The following is a 17,894-nucleotide window of genomic DNA, read 5'->3' on the forward strand; positions in this document are numbered from 1 at the left end:
TTGCTTTGTGCACTGGTGCAAATTATTTAATGGAAGAGGGATTATCGTGTGGGGTTGTTTTTCAGGGGTTGGGCTAGGACCCTTAGTTCCAGTGAAGGGAACTCTTAAGGCATCAGCATATCAAGACATTTGGACAATTTCCTGTTCCCAACTTTGTGGGAACCGTTTGGGGATGGCCCCTTTCTGTTCCAACATGACTGCACACCAGAGCACAAAGCAAGGTCCATAAACACATGAATGAGCCAGTTTGGGGTGAAGGAACTTGACTGACCTGCTCAGTGTCCTGACCTCAACCCGTTAGAACACCTTTGGGATGAATTAAAGCGTAGACTGTGAGCCAGGCACTCTGCTCCATTGTCAGTGCCTGACCTTGCAAATGCACTTCTGGAAGAATGGTCAAACATTCCCATAGCCACACTCCTAAACCTTGCGGACAGCCATCCCAGAAGGTTGAAGCTGTTATAGCTGCAAAGGGTGGGCCAACTCAATATTGAACCCTATGGACTAAGACTGGGATGCCATTAACATTTATGTGTGTGTAAAGGCAGGTGTCCCAATACATTTGACAATATAGTGTAGTTGATGGAAAATCTAAAGGAAATTGAGAGAATTGTATAATGTATAGCCAGCTTAACAGGAGGCCTACGGGAGGACATTTGATGGTCTTATAATTCTCCAATGTCAGACTGCTGCACGATGTCTGTGTTTCGTTAAGGTACACAAAATGGCTGCCCCACTGTTTGTAGTTGACACATCCACTTTTATTTTAAAAAGAAATGCTATATAACCACTCCATTAGCAACAATAGCACCATTAGCTGTCTTTTTGTCTCTTAAAAATTTTAAGCGCAATCAACTTCACTTTTGACATAGATAAAATGATACCTTGTTCAAGGCACCCATACTTAATGACCAGACTCTCGTGAATACAGAGTAAAATAGCTGCCAGACAATCTCAAAGACCAGAATGTACACACATCAAATCCAAAAGGTAATTCAATCAGATCCCACATCTACTAAATAAAAAGATCTATTTGAAGAATAAATCATACTGATATAAATGTACATAAATGCATTTCAAATGGTTCCCCATTTAGAAGGCCTGAGCTAAACCAAAAAGTGCTAAAGAAGGCAGTGAGAGGTCAATGCGCTATTATTTCTTTGTTTTGTTTTATTATTATTTTTTTATGAATGAAAGAGGTAATAAGCAAAATCCATCTATGTTTATGGCTGTCAAACTGCCAGAAGCAAACATAATAATATTTTGGCTGAACAAGCTACAATCTTTCCTCTTCTGAGTACTCCACAAAGCAGAGGTGCTCAGTGTGTTAAAGGAGCTTTGCTTTACACCCCATTAATAGCAACACCAAGGGATCCTGCCAAGCCTCCCCACCACTTGTCTTCTCCTCCAATGTTACAATCAGTTCCGTATTCTAGTACTTTTTTATTTAGTCTTCCCAGACAAATGGGATTATTACCAAATAGTAAAATGGTGCGCAAAGTGCAATAACCCAAATGAGCCAATCATCTTCGTTTGCTGTAATCGGATCAATAAAAGATGGAGTCTGATCGGCTTCTTTGGCTTAAAGCACTTCCCTTGGTAATAAGCCTAAAAGTCTCTCGATTCCTGTAAAATAGAGCTTATAGGAGCGCCAATTCACCAGAATAGAGCAGCCCCGATATTGTGCAATCCTACAAAGCAAAAAAAAAAGGGGTGGGGAGGGAGGATCCTTGTGTGCCGCTAAACAGAAGGATCTGGAACAGGGGTCTACTTGTTATTAAAGTGGAACACCACTCTAGAGTAGAGAGCTCAACTCTTTACAAGCTACTGTTGGGATACAACAAATTTAAGACCTGCCATTGATCATAAAGCTCCAGAGATAAAGTTCCCAACACATATTTAAATCTCTCGTCATTGAATCCATAAAACCTTTTCCTGGATCCCCCCCGAACACCTCTCACTATATAACGGGCATATTTACAGAGCAGCAATTCTCTAATCATTCACTGTATTTGCAACTAGAATGCCTATAGAAAGATCAGTAGCATTTTTTAAGAACACATTCGTCTGATCAAGTCACCTTTGCTGCCATCCACTAACATCTGTATTTACCATTCTTCAGTAGATAATACAGATCTCGGTGACATTTGCCGTATTTATACTGGCCCAAGTCACATTCATCTGTCATGACTGCATTTAAACATTCAATTTTTTTTAAAAAAAGCAAATCATCGATTCTACCAACATCAGTTTTGCTCAATCCCGCTTGATCGTCAGTGCACACTTTCATTATACATTCACCATACTACATCTCTCTAGTTTATATCATCATCTGCATAGGCTAGCATAAGCCCTCTTGACCCAGTGTTATAATTAACATGAATTTATAGGCTCAATTCTAGAGAACGGTCAGTGAATGGGGTCATATCCAGGCACATTTGATTTATTTTTATATAAATATGCCCCTTATTCAAGGAGAAATGTGTGGTGTCCCGCATAAAGCAATCAGCAGTCATCTCTCATTGTCCTGACTACTGCAGAATGATGAAAGACATATTCTGATTGGCTTTCCTGAGCTATTTCACACAAGAACTCTTTGTATTACAATATTTTCAAATAATTATACCATTTGATTTCTACTCTATGGGGGTCAAACCAATCAAATTTTTTAAATCGGCTTGACTGTGTAAGCAGAAGGCTAAGCAGTCACCAAGCTGTGAATAATACATGTCGTTCAGTGCGTTCCTACGTCTTTCTGAATTACAATAACAGTGTGTACTTTTCTGGCAATTAGAACCCACATCCACTGCTTCTCTGTGCATGGCAGGTCTGAATAATCTAGTGCAATGGACATCAGACCTCCACAGCCTAGGAAGCCTCCTACTTCATTCTGTGAACTAGATCTCCAATTTATCACAGCAGTTAGTCAGGCACCTGACTGAAGTCTATGGCTTGTATATGCTTTTTTTTTACTTTTTTTATGCTGAAGTACAAAACTTCAGTTAAAGGCACAAAGGAGTTTACCACCATAGCATCACCAGCAGATGGGTATGGTAGTAAACACATCCTAAGTACCTCACTCTGTGGTTTCAGGTTCCAGAGTGCCTTATTGCCTGCAGGAGAGCAAAGTGATTAAAGCGTACGTCAGACAGAATAACTTAGATCTCAGGCACTTGCGATATAACTAATAGATAACAAGATGTAATGTGAAGGGAGGTTAATTCATTGCGTCTGTTTCCAGAACTCTGTCCCACTCCAGGAGTTTCTAGCAAATTGATATCTAGGAGTTTATTGATTATCCTGTAAAGGATGGAAGTAGTCTTTCTACTGACAAAGGCTTCTGCCAGAGACTGGTTGCAGAATGCTGAGTCTTGCATCCAATGAAGTCAAAAACACAATTACAGCAGCAAATCATCCAACTTCAAGAACGAAAGTTCCTCTGCCATCAACCAAGGATCTGATCGTCCCAAAAAAAAAAAAAGTCTACAGAAGTGCTACAGTGCACTAGGCTAGAGTGCAAGTTTCCCCATACAGAAATTCAGAATTGCATTCCAGAATGGACAAGACAGGCTGATGATGAAAACAAGCAATATGGGTCCACAGGGGAGCACAGCTGAGATTATCCATTAGCTGCCAAGAATAACCTACAGTAAAACTGCAGTCAGGAGGCTAGAGGTAAGTATGTAAATCATATAGTGCAAAAAGAGCTACTACCTAGATTCCTCTCTTGAAATCAAGAAGTGTGAAACAGTATTGCAGATACATGGAAGCTGCAAGTTGAATGGTGTATGCAGCAGGAGCATTTCCACTGCAGCACAGAACTTGGACATACAGTATAGACATGAAGAGAGGACTGCACAAAACAAAGAATGGTTAGCTTAGGCTTTTCAGGTAAAGACAGCTCTTGCTAAACATGAAAGCTTTTTAAGTAGTAATGGATCCCATCTCTTAAATCAGGACTGTATTTTCTTTCCAAGCCAACCAGCTTCCGGTTGGGTCTACATGAAAACTGTAAAAAGTTTGCTGCATTGTATACAACTACGGAATAGGTCTGGCTTTTCGGTTGCTGGTCTGGTTGTTAGGTTCACCCACCAGCCAGATGAGAAGCGTTCCCTTAATGGAGGCTTTTACCTGCAGCCTTGATGAATAATAGAGGTAAGTTAACCTGTGTGTGTCCAGCTAAAAATCCATGTATAGAGAGCAATGGGACGGGATGGAAGCTGTAAAGCCACAGGTTGTCCAAGGCTGGAAGAGGAGTCATCAATGAATATGAACTGCGGGGCATTGGAGGATAACGGGATGATTACAAACAATATAAGAAATATGGTTACAGCATGAAGAGGATCAAAAACAATTAATACAGGACAACGGAAGAGAAATTATTAAGACGTATGAAATATGGGGGCACTGGAGGCCAATGGGTGGATTGAAAACAATATGGTGGATATGGTTATAGCATGGAAAGGAGCAGAAGACAAAACACACAGGGCAAAGGGCGAGGAGGCATTAATAAATATAAACTTTGGGGAAATAGAGGATAATGGGAGGATTGGGGATACCATAAGACAATAAGGGGCAATATAGTTACAGCGTGGAGAGTAGAAGAAGACAAAACAGGAAAAGGGAAGAAATGCCATTAATAAATATGAACTTTGGAGCACTGGAGGGCAATGGAAGGATTGGGGATACCATAAAACAATACTTGGGAATATGGTTACAGCATGGTAAGGAGAAGATATAACAGGTCAAGGGATGCAGTGCCGGAAAAGGTCATCCAGCACCCATGGCAATGATGCTAAAGTGTGCCCACCCCCATTCACGATATGCAAGCTTAGGGGATCCTACGCCCAGCAGGCACTCGCTTGTCACAATCACTGCCGCTGTCACTAATTCTTTCAGTCTTGCAGAAGGAAAGTGCCTCCATTCCTACAGTAAACCATGGTGCCCAGGTCTGCTGTCCCTCCCGCTAAACCTCTTGTCCCGGCCCTGAGGGGAAGAGCCGCCATTAATACATATGCATTTTTGGGTACGAGAGAGCAAAGGGAGGATTGGGGACACCATTGGACAATAATGGGGGATATAGTTACAGCATGGATAGGAGCAGAAGACAAAACTGAACACGGGATGGTAAGTCATTAATAAATATGAACTTTGGGGCACTTGTGGGCAATGCGAGGATTGGGGATACTATGGGACAATAATAGGGGATACGGTTACAGCAAGGAGAGCAGAGGAAGAAGATAAAACAAATTAAGGGAAGGGGAGTCATGAATGACTATCAAGTATGGGGCACTGGAGGGCAATGGGAGGATTGGGGACACCGTACAATAATAGAGGATACGGGTAGAGCATGGAGAGAAGCAGAAGATAAAACAAGACAAGGTAAGAGGAGTCGTTAATGAACATGAACTATGGGGCACCTGATCAGGGTCGGGACAAAGGGAGGGCAGGAAGGGAAGTTGCCTTGGGCACAGTGACGCAAAGAAGCAAAAAATTGAAGCAGTGTAGAACACTCATTCTACGACATGCATTAATAGGGGGTAAGGGGGCACAATTCTACACCCTTGCCCTGGGCTCTGAATAACCCTGTTCTGGCACTGCACTGGAGGGCAATTGGTGGATTGGGGACACCATAGGACAATATTGGGGGATATGTTCACAGCATGGAGAGGAGCAGAAGATAAAACAAGACATGGGAATTCATGAATATGAACTATGGGGCACTGGAGGGCAATGGGAGGACTGGGGACACCACGGGACAATATTGGGGGATATGTTCACAGTGAAGAGGAGTCATTCATGAATATGAACTATGGGGCACTGGGGAAGATTGGGGACACCATTGGGGGATACGGTGACACTGTGGCGAGGAGTAGAAAATAAAATAAGGAAAAGGGAAGAAGAGTCATTAATGAATATGAACTATAGGGCACTGTGGGTGATTGGGGACACCATTGGAGGAAATGGTAACACCATGGCGAGGAGTAGAAAATAAAACATGGCAAGGCGAGAAGAGTCATTAATGAATATGAACTATGAGGTACTGGGGGTGATTGGGGACACCACTGGGGGATATGGTGACACCAAGGTGAGGAATAAAAAATAAAACAAGGCAAGGGAAGAAGATTAATTATTGAATATGAACTATGGGGCACTGGGGATGATTGGGGACACCACTGTGAGGAATAAAAAATAAAACAAGGCAAGGGAAGAAGAGTAATTATTGAATATGAACTATGGGGCACTGGGGATGGTTGGGGACACCATTGGGGGATATGGTGACACCATGGAGAGGAATAGAAAATAAAACAAGGCAAGGAGAGTAATTATTGAATGTGAACTATGGGGCACTGGGGATAATTGGGGACACCATTTGGGGATATGGTGACACCATGGAGAGAAGTAGAAAATAAAACAAGGCAAGGAGAGTAATTATTGAATATGAACTATGGGGCACTGTTGATGATTGGGAACACCATTGGGGGATATGGTGACACCATGGCATGGAGTAGAAAATAAAACAAGGTAAGGGATGAGGAGTCATTAATGAATAAGAACTATGGGGCACCGGGGACGATTGGGGACACCACTGGGGAATATGGTGACACCATGGAGAGGAGCAGAAGATAAAACACACAGGGCAAAGGGTACATAGAGATTAGATTTAAAGGGAAGCTAAAAATGGGTGAATGAATGAGCATTGGGTCAGTGTGAATAAGGAGGCAAAGTCCCATGTCCCGCAGCACCGTCCCCCGGTTGGGAAGGGATCTGGGACACCGGTAGGATGACCTGGTTTGGTCTCATTGACTCCTCGTAGGTGGGTAAGTACTTGACCTCGTCGTAGCTGGGTAGTTGTAGGAAGAGCGGCGAGGAGATGATGCGGAGCTCATGTTCGGAGAGGTGCCGTACACTGTCTATGAGTGAGTCCTGGGAGCTGGTCTCATTGAGGAGCCCCGGCCCGTTCTGCCCCCGTGGTTGGGGCCGGGTATAGCGGCGGGGGCTGGGGCAGATCATCCGCTGTAAGAAGTAGCCGATAGCAAAGAGCACCAGGAGGATGAGCAGCCCGGACAGCTTCCTGACGAACCAGCCGACATTGTCCAGGAAAGTATGGAAGGGCAGCTTGCAGCATTTGATCTCCGTATGGCTGACGTTCCCGAACACACAGCAGCCCTCCTTGTCTCCGCACAGCAGATCTCCGCAGCTCCAGCCAGCCTGGCAGTCGGGCAGCAGCAGCAAGGCTGCGATCACCAGGGAGCCCCCGGAGAAGCAGTGCACCATCCTCAGCAGCGGCAGGCACACTGCACCACCACCACCAGCAGCAGGCACTCTCTGGAAGTGTCACATCTTCACCAGTCTTTGGGGAGGGGAGATGAGGACTGGAAAGCTGCAGCCCCCTGCAATGGATCGCTACTGCTGAGAACCCAAACTCAGGCTTTCTTGTCCCATTGACCTTGGGCTCAGACCACTTGATCATCGTATGAATGCTGGTGTGTGTGTGTGTGTGTGTGGAGGAGAGCAGGCTTCAGCTATCAAAGCCAACCCATCATCATCACTGGAAGCACACCAGATTAGAGGGAAGACAATCAGATGACATCTCTCATTGAATCTGCCAGCCCTGCCACTCATCTTTTCTGATGATGCTACTGAGGTGTGTTGACAGCAGCAGGATCACTGACAGGTCTATTATACAGGTGAAGAAGGACTTGGATGGCACACTAGGATCATTTCAGCTCTCTATGATCTTTTCTGCCTATTAATAAACACTTGTCTGGCTACATATCTGTAAGATCTATGCATATTTTGCTTCTATTTCTGGTTTTCCATAAGCTCAGGTAATATAGATTTTGCAATAGTCTAATCAATAACAATGTCAGTAGTAATCTGGGGGATATTTGCTATCAGAGCAAGGCTGGTTCATTATTCACCTGTTTAATGGAAACCCCATTACCAGGTGAGCATTTATTAGTGTAGAATCAGATTGGCTGCATGTCAGTCTATGCAATCCATAGCTGTCTGATGGTACCTGCAGTCTGCCTTTTTCTGTAAATTGTTGCTTTGGTTCAGACTACAGCGCTGTAGAAATGCAGTAGCTGCTGAATATTGATTGCAGAGGACTCCAATTCATTGGCAGTCATCATTGCTGCTGCATGTATGTGTCTGTTATGTGCCACCTAGCCAAAGTCTGTCTCTATTAGAAATTCTTTGGCTTCCTAAAGTGTGCTGTGGCTGCAGGCTCAGTACTCCCAGTCCCATTTCACTGATCACTACCCCGTCTGCTTCAGTTGTAGCTTTGCTGGTATTACCCATCACCAGCCTTATGGCATCCTGTGTAAAAATACAATACAGAATTCTACCCTGTGTCCTAAATCCCCACCTCATTGCCAAAAACATGCACTGTCAAGGGGACAATATGATGTAACCGTGTGATCCCATATTTCTACTATTATGTAATGCTGATATGAAGTAATTTAAACAGAATAATACAATTTTTATAAGTGATACTTTGCTTTCCCAGTCATTGATGCCATTTTAAGTGACATATAAGTATTCTGCAGCCAGCTTCCATTTCTCATTGTCCTGTCTATGAGACATTGCATACCACACCAGAATCTTAATGTAAACTCACACTTGTGATTAACACTGTCAGCTGATGGTCATACACCCTGCCATGCTTGCAGATTTACTGTAAATTAGTTAAAATTCTGCCTTCTATATCATGAATATTCTTTGCAAATATTTCTGAACATAAAGCATCTCCCTCTATTAAACTTTCTTTCTGTCTGTGATGAAGTACTACTATGGCAGGGGTGTGAAATGCAATTTCATTGCGGGCTACATCAGCAGTATGGATAAAGGGTTGGTTGTATCTGTAAAATTTGGTCTACCCTTTTATTATTCAGGAGTGTGCTGTGTACAGAGTGCAGGGTTTAGGGATGCGCTAAGTATAGAGTGCAGAGTTTAGGGTTACATTACAAACAGTGTGCTGGGTTTAGGGGTGCGCCACATATAGAGTGCAGAGTTCCGGAGTGTAACATGTACAGTGTTCAGCGTTCAGGAGTGTACCAAGTGCAGAGTTCAGTGGTGTGCTGTGTACAGAGTGCAGGGTTTATGGATACGCCATGTACAGAGTGCAAAGTTTAGGGTTGCATTACAAACAGTTTGCAGGGTTTAGGGGTGCGCCATATACAGCGTGCAGAGTCCAGGAGTGTACCATGTGCAGAGTTCAGGAGTGTACCATGTACAGAGTGCAGAGTTCAGTGGTGTGCTGTGTACGGACTGCAGGATTTAGGGATGCGCTATGTACAGAATGCAGTGTTTAGGGGTGCATTACAAACAGTGTGCAGGGTTTAGGGGTGCGCCACGTACAGAGTGTAGCGTTCAGGAGTGTACCATGTACAGAGTGCAACGTTCAGTGGTGTGCTGTGTACAAAGTATAGGGTTTAGGGGTGCACTATGCACAATGTGCAGAGTTTAGAGTTGCATTACAAACAGTGTGCAGTGTTTAGGGGTGCTCCACGTACAGAGTGCAGAGTTCAGGAGTTCACTATGTACAGAGTGCAGTGTTTAGGGGTGTGCTGTGTACGGAGTGCAGGGTTTAGGGATGCGCTATGTACAGAGTGCAGAGTTTAGGGGTGCATTACAAACAGAGTGCAGGGTTTGGGGTGCGCCACGTACAGAGGGCAGAGTTGAGGAGTGTACCATGTACAGGGTGGTGTGCTGTGCACAGAGTATAGGGTTTAGGGGTGCACTATGCACAATGTGCAACACCAACCCAGCCACCAAACTTTTTTGCATCTCTACTCTTTCCTACCCCTGTTTATGTAGGTAGTGCTCTCTACTACCCGTGTATTTGGCTGCTATCCCTGTGTAGGTGGTGTTGCTTTTCAGTGAGAGTGTTCTCGCTCTCACATTCTGGAGAGCTGTCCCAGCCATGCATCGCTGTGAGGGATCTGTTACATCTGGAACCCGCTGAAAGCAAAGCCTTACCTCATAAATACAGAAGGCTTCTGTGTTTATAAGTGACAGCGAGGAGCAGGAGCGGAAGGTGAGAGCCAAACGTGGTGGAATGGAGTTCTACTGTGATCCAGCTGCAGGGGAGGGGCACATGGCAATGCCTGGCCTTATATTTGACATATGTGCACAATGGGGATTGTTTGTAAAATGTTTTCACATAGTTTTACCCAAGATTCACACATTTTCTATTCGTATTCAAATGGGGAAATGGGAGAATCCTGGGTGAAATGTGTGTGAATCTTGGGTTAAACAATTTATAAGAAGACCCACATGTTTGCAAGCCTTTGCTCACTCACCTTTGTTGACTGTCAGCCAGAACCTGACACATTGGGGTTGATTTACTAAAACTGGATAGTGCAAAATCGGGTGCATCTGTGCACCATAGCCAATCAGCTTCTAACTTCAGCTTGTTCAATTAAACTTTGACAAAAAAAAAAAACCTGAAAGCTGATTGGTTTCTGTGCACAGCTGCACCAGATTTTGCACTCTCCAGTTTTAGTAAATCAACCCCACTGTGTGTGGGTGTTAATTTACACATCCCTTTTAATGCTGGGGAGAGGGCTATAGAACATTAGAACACAAAGCCCATTTGGGAATAGGACTCTGAACACCCATATACAAGATGGCAGCACAAGTCACACATAACTATGGTATTACCACTTGCATCAATGAATGTGACCTTACCTGCACCAGGAAATCCAACTTTTTGGATTATACATCATAAGTATGTGCTCAGATAATTAGTAGTGAAAGGAATAGTCATGCTTTTGGCAATAATGAGGTCTGGTAAACCTAACTGTGTGGAGCAAAAAGGAGGAATTATAATGAACCAATGCCACCCCCAATTTTCTCCAAAATGTGCAAGTGGTGACAGGGACAGTCAAATTTAAATTTTATGTCTGTGTTAGAGCCCTTTCACACTGAGGGCGTTTTGCAGGCGCTATAGCGTTAGAAATAGCGCTTGCAATCCACCCTCAAACTGCTGCACCCGAGGGCTTTCACACCGGAGCGGTGCTCTGGCAGGATGTCAGGAAAAGTCCTGCCAGCAGCTTCTTTGGAGCGGTGAAGGAGCGTGGTGTATTCACCGCTCCTCCACCGCTGCTCCTCATTGAAATCAATGGATCAGCGCTGCAATACCGCCGGCAAAACACCGCTATTGTGGCATATTGTGGGCGGTTTTAACCCTTTCTCGACCACTAGTAGGGGGAAAAAGCTCCCCGCTAGCGGCCGAAATGCGCTGCAAATCCGACGGTAAAACGCTGCTAAAAATAGCAGCGTTTTACCGCTGACGCTATGGGCTCGGCAGTGTGAAAGGGGTCTTAAGCAGCCAAAGGGGTACTCATTGAGAAAAGAAAACCAGTCCAGTTTAGGACACACTGAGAAAAAGCAGATCAGAATGGAAACACCATAAACAATAATTAGTCCAATATCTGCAAAGCCTCTTAATGAGAGCAATTGTAAACTTGTCATATTAGCCCAAACACACAAACGGATGGGCCACTAAATTCAGGGAAATTGTCACTGAGCACCCCTGGCTCAGATTCGGCAGAACCCCACAGGACAAGGGCCAACCCCAGGAATAGGAAAAGGACCCCAGAATTGAGACTCCACATTCAAACAATCCAGTGGGAGCACTAAACAAACTTCGAAGAGTCCAAAGTAATTAATTGATAAAATTGATTTATAGCAGAATAAAGCCAATGTGTTTCCAAAGGACAAACGCACTTCCCCTTCATCAGGGCTTAAGAATTTTGACTGATCTTACTGACTCAGTTAAGTGGATACAAATTAACTCTGCACTGTGGATTACTGAACAGTTTCAGGTGGACAGTTTACGTAAGTGTTAGTAAATGTAGCATTCATTAACACTGGCATAACATGCCCACCTGAAACTGTTTCAAGCAGTAAATCACAGCACACATTTATTTTATATCTGCTTATTTGAGTCCATTTAAGCACAGTCTAAATTATTAAAGCACTGGACAGGTAAGTCTGCGTATTAAAAGTCAGCAGCTACAGTGTTTGCAGTTGCTGACTTTTAAAATGTTTTTTTTTTTTTTTTAAGCTGGCCCTCTTTAACCATTATTACATTGTTCTGCATCCTACATACTTATTTCCTTAAAGAAGGAAAAAAATAAGAAAAAAAAAATGAAAAAAAAACCAACAGAAATAAAAGAAAAACAAAACAAAAAGTTGGGACCAGGAAAAAACTTTAAAAGGTTCACTCAGCTACTACCAGTGCTTCAACTCCCTCTCCTCTGTACTTCTCTAGCCTTTTTTTGCGAGCATCACAACGATACACCATATCTATTTACTACCAGTATATTATATATTCTTATTCCTAACTTATTTCTCTTTCATTTACCACTTCTGGTCCCCATCTCCGCTCCCCCCTATTATTCCCTGATCGTATCCACCTAGTCTTTGGGTATGGTCCCCCCCCTAGTATCCCCTTTAAGGAGGGCATCCCATTTTATCTAACCAGGGCTTCCAGATTTTTAAGAATTTATCCAGGTTCCTCCATCTAATAAATGTCACATTTTCCCTTTCCCTAAACACAACTGATAGATGGAACCAGTCTGTGATAAATTATTCTGCCACCAAATTGGTTAGGTATGGCCCAAAGTGCAATGTAGTTTCTGGTGTGGTTCATGTTCTTGGTCCCAACAGCCAAACTGTATCTGGTCAAATGCAGTGACACTAATGCCGCGTACACACGATCAAACAAGCGGGTGGAAAAGTCCGGCAAACTGAAGTCCGCCAAACAATCCCCCCGTGTGTAGCCTCCGGCATACTTTTTTGACCCGAAAATACGGCGTACTTAGAAAGTAGTTTTACACTCCAATCTTCCCGCCGGACTCGCACTTCGGCGGACAATCCGCCAGTCCGCCGTACTTTTGAAATGAGCGGACTTTTCCCGCCCGGAGAAAAGTCCGCTCATTTCGAGCGGGTCTCCAGGTAGGCGGGGCCCGCGAAGGAGACGTCGCTGGCCCCGCCGCCTGGTATGGACTTAAAGGGGAACCCCAACGCCGAAAAAAATCGGCGTGGGGGTCCCCCCAGGTCCACATCAGACCCTTGTCCGAGCACGCTACCCGGCTGGCCAGGAAAGGGGGGGGACGAGCGAGCGCCCCCCTCCTGAGCCGCACCAGGCCGCGTGCCCTCAACATGGGGGGTGCCTTGGAGAAGGGGGGGGCCGCGCGGCCCCCCCACCCCAAAGCACCTTGCCCCCATGTTGATGAGGACAAGGGCCTCTTCCCGACAACCCTGGCCGTTGGTTGTCGGGGTCTGCGGGTGGGGGGCTTATCGGAATCCGGGAGCCCCCTTTAATAAGGGGGCCCTGGATACCGGCCCCCCACCCTATGTGAATGAGTATGGGGTACAATGTATCCCTACCCATTCACCTGTAAAATAAAGTACAAAAAAAACACAACACACAAGGGTTAAAATAGTTTATTGCACAGCTCCGGGGGTCTTCCGTCTTCGGGGGTCTTCTCGCCGGACTCCTCTGCTATCTTCTTCTAGCTCTTTTACTAGTGGAGGAGCCCGGCTTCCTTCCTCGCCACCGCCCTCTTCTTCCGACTTCGGGGGTCTTGTCCCCCTCTTCGGTTCTTCTGCCGGGCCACCGCACCTTCTTCTAGCTCTTTTACAGGCGGTGGCCCGGTCTTCTGTCACCGCCGCCGCCACCGCCGCAGCCGCCGCCGCCTTCCGTTCTTCTCTTCTTCTCTTCTCTTTCTCATCCTCTGGGACTGTGACACCATAATGGGCGGGGACATCATCCGGTGATGTCCCTATATAAGTCGCCGCGCGTCGCGTCTGTGCCATTGTGAGCAGAGGATGCGACGAGGCAACATCTGAAGAGAAGAAGAGAAGAACAGAAGGCGGTGGCGGCAGCCTGTAAAAGAGCTAGAAGAAGGCGTGGTGGCCTGGCAGAAGAACCGAAGAGGGGGACAAGACCCCTGAAGTGCGAAACATGTCGGGAACAAGTGCGATTATTCTGCTAACATTCACTGCTGGGATCCCACTAGCTCATTAACTATGCCCATACAACTGTTTGTATACTTTTGTATATGTCTTTTTAATGTATATTAATAAATCAATATGAATTTTTAGCTTACTTTGTGTTTAGTATTGCTATATTTGGCACCATTGAAAAATCCCCCTTTTTACACTTTTTCTCTATAAACTCCATTTTTTCTTTTTAGTTTTAGATTTGAATACCAAATCAGGATTCTATTGCTGTCTGTTCCCGTGTTAGGGAAAGTGAAAAGTAAAACAAGTGAAAGTAATAGAAAATCCCAAATATGGAGTTGTCACCAGAGCAGTAATAGAAGGGAAATATTCCAATGGGGATACTAGTTCTGATGAACCTGGTGACTACCGGGGATTCTCTCACTTTGGATGGAGTTCCTCTCACTTCCTGCTTTGTCTATGGGACAGGGATTGAAGGGAAATCTTGTCAATCAGAAACAGAGAGCAAAATAAACCTGACAGGAGTTATAACCCTTCTTTTAAGTGATAAGGTATTGTAGATGGAGTTGCGCAGAATATAAAGTGTCAAAAATCCTTTGCAATGAGAGTAATCAAAAATTGATCAAACAAACATATGCAAACAAGTCTATTCAAATGCAAAAGATATAGGAATATATACAGTGTCTTCGGGTGTCTTCTCGCCGGACTCCTCCGCTATCTTCTTCTAGCTCTTTTACTAGCGGAGGAGCCCAGCTTTCTTCCTCGCCGCCGCCCTCTTCTTCCGACTTCGGGGGTCTTGTCCCACTCTTCGGTCTTCTGTCGCCGCCACTGTCGCCGCCGCCTTCCGTTCTTCTCTTCTTCTTCTTCTTCAGATGTGGGCTCGCCGAGTCCTCCGCTCACAATGACGGGGACCGGGCACGCGGCAACTTATATAGGGACAAGGGGCGGGGTGTTCGGTGGATGTCACATGGGTTGATGTGACATGGCGACAGTCCCAGCATCCTCCGGGACTGTGACATCGTAAGGGGGCGGGGTCACCATGTGACATCAACCCATGTGACATCCACCGAAGACCCCACCCCTTGTCCCTATATAAGTCGCCGCGTGCCCGGTCCCCATCATTGTGAGCGGAGGACTCGGCGAGGCAACATCTGAAGAAGAAGAACAGAAGAATGGAAGGCGGCAGCGACAGCGGCGGCGACAGAAGACCGGGCCAACGCCTGTAAAAGAGCTAGAAGAAGGCGCGGTGGCCCGGCAGAAGAACCGAAGAGGGGGACAAGACCCCCAAAGTCGGAAGAAGAGGGCGGCGGCGAGGAAGAAAGCCAGGCTCCTCCGCTAGTAAAAGAGCTAGAAGAAGATAGCGGAGGAGTCTGGCGAGAAGACCCCCGAAGACGGAAGACCCCCGGAGATGTGCAATAAACGATTTTATCTTGTGTGTTGTGTTTTTTTGTACTTTATTTTACAGGTGAATGGGTAGGGGTACATTGTACCCCATACTCATTCACATAGGGTGGGGGGCCGGTATCCGGGGCCCCCTTATTAAGCCCGCAGACCCCGACAACCAACGGCCAGGGTTGTCGGGAAGAGGCCCTTGTCCTCATCAACATGTGGACAAGGTGCTTTGGGGTGGGGGGGCCGCGCAGCCCCCCCCCCTTCCCCAAGGCACCCCCCATGTCGAGGGCACGCGGCCTGGTGCGGCTCAGGAGGGGGGGGGGCGCTCGCTCGTCCCCCCTTTCCTGGCCGGCCGAGTAGCGTGCTCGGACAAGGGTCTGATGTGGACCTGATGAAGGGGGGTGTATTGTGTGTTTGGCCTCCAAAATGTACTTGGTTTATTCTGCTGTGAATCAATTTTATCATTAAGATACCTTGGACTCCTGGAAGTTTGTTTGGTGCTCTCATTGGTATGTATGCAAACTTGTAAAACAGTCTAAAAGCAATACACATCTGAATACAGCTCACATTCTTAATTGCACTCATATTCCACAACTCCTACAATAATGAAGTTACATTCATAAAAAGTGGTTACGCCAATGTATCTGAAGATGCCAATCAGGAAGACACCAAACACACCTATATTACAGTGTCCAGAAGGCTAATATAATGCATTTGACCTACTGGGCAAAATGTGCATCAAATTTATACCATATTTGTTCTCCAACAAATCCTAATTTCATTTTGTCCTATAATCTCCTTATTGTCAGACTATGAACTCTTGTCATGTGGAGATAATAAACTGCTTTAACATCTCTTTAGCACACCATTCATATCCTTTGATTGATTGTGTTAATTCTGTAAATGCCATCTTCAGGGACCAGAAAAGACACTGGCATTTGCAGCTCTGTATCTCTTGCTTACCATTGGAATTATAAGTGAGTAGAGTCATTTATCAGAGCCAGTGACTCTGATAAATTATACTGAACAATTGAACCACTCTGCAAGCGCATTAAACTCTGCACAGAGCCAAAGACCAGGTGAACTTTGAAATTTTTACTTCTGAAGAAAAACTAAACCTATGGATTTAACTGTTTCCAAAAATTCAAGGCATCCCATGAATGATAACTGTCACATTTGCTTGTGCTCTCAACCAAATTGTCAAACCATCAAGTCATCAAAGGGCTGGTTTAAAACTGATTACATGTGTAGCACCATAGCAACTACAGATCAAACAGAGAATAAAGGCAGACATACATGGATTGAAATTTGGCCGGTTTGTATGGGCAGGCTGCTTGTACACATGTCGATCTACCGATTGACTTGTGTACAACCAGCCTTTCAGATTTTTCCAGAACGATCATTGCCGCTGTCCATAGCTTGCAGCACTGATCAGTGTATTTTGATGGCAGGGAAGACTCCCTACTATCAGAATGCAATAAATCAGCGGGGATGATTCCTCCATCCACATTTAGTATGTGGGTGGGGTAATCAGGCGATTATTTTCATGAAAAAAAAAAAAGGTTAATGTATGACCTACCTAAGATGGCAGTTTTCTTGGATTTAAGGGATAGGAGGGTATAGTTCACGTTTTATCTAACTGTTACCAATTGTCTGCTTTGTAATAATGTCTTCCTGTAAATATTTTCTGCCTTCACTGTATTGGTGAATAACAGAAATAATCCTACTGGCGGTTGTGGAGCAGCACAGATGCTGTGAAACATCTTTTCCTATAGACCCTACTTCCAAAAGAATATATATGATAAACCTCCCCTTAGCGGGTACGGGCTCATTTTTAATATATGTATCCGAAATTAGACTGAAGCAGCTTGCCATTATTCCCATTCTTTAATCATAAGAGTCTAGTTCAATCTCATAATCATTATGAAGTTATACATCATATCCTTTCATTTAACAAACTGACTGCTTGTATGTTTCTCTGTCTAAGTGATTGATTTTAGATTGGCTTTTCCTGTGGCCATTATTTAAATATACTTTGATGTGGGGCTATTCCTTCAATATTTCTGAACTCGCTGCTGATTAAAAATGTATGAGCACCATTTAACAGTTATTAATGGCCTTAATGCAGTTCCTGGAACTTTAGGGATTTAAAGGTAGTGAGGTGCATATTTTAGGAGATTGGACCTTATGAATCTCCCCTTTGTGGTGTCACAGGGGTGTCGGAGGTGTCCAGGCTTGGGATAATAGAAGCAGGATTAGTGAATTACAGCACTATGCTTGGCTATTTATAACATCAGCCTACCAGCACTGCTGGATATATTAATCGTATAATATTCTTTTTACTGCTATGGAAACAATACATTACATCTGAAAGGTACAGATGGTTGTTATAAAATGAATAATCCTTTCATACTGGGAAAATGTGCTGTAAATGGTGTAAGAAAATATTTGACTTGGTGCACTCACCATGTTTTAGCAGCCTGCTTGAAGTAAAAAGAGAAAATAACTGTTAGTGGTTA

At 44.6% G+C, this 17,894-nt stretch overlaps 1 protein-coding gene across 1 annotated transcript; it reads right to left on the reverse strand.

Moving 5' to 3' along the window:
- Nucleotides 1-507: 507 nt before the first annotated feature.
- On the reverse strand, nucleotides 508-7,633 carry CUNH3orf80 (chromosome unknown C3orf80 homolog). Its single transcript, XM_077488066.1, is given in 2 exon segments — nucleotides 508-7,330; nucleotides 7,332-7,633. Coding segments are annotated over 2 exon segments (768 nt in total). The 5' UTR covers nucleotides 7,475-7,633; the 3' UTR covers nucleotides 508-6,705.
- Between the last annotated feature and the right edge of the window lie 10,261 nt (nucleotides 7,634-17,894).

This window comes from Lithobates pipiens, unplaced genomic scaffold (assembly GCF_037356315.1).
Source record: "Lithobates pipiens isolate NorthernLeopardFrog02 unplaced genomic scaffold, aLitPip1_a1.2 Scaffold_18, whole genome shotgun sequence".
In the NCBI taxonomy this organism is placed as follows: Eukaryota; Metazoa; Chordata; class Amphibia; order Anura; family Ranidae; genus Lithobates; species Lithobates pipiens.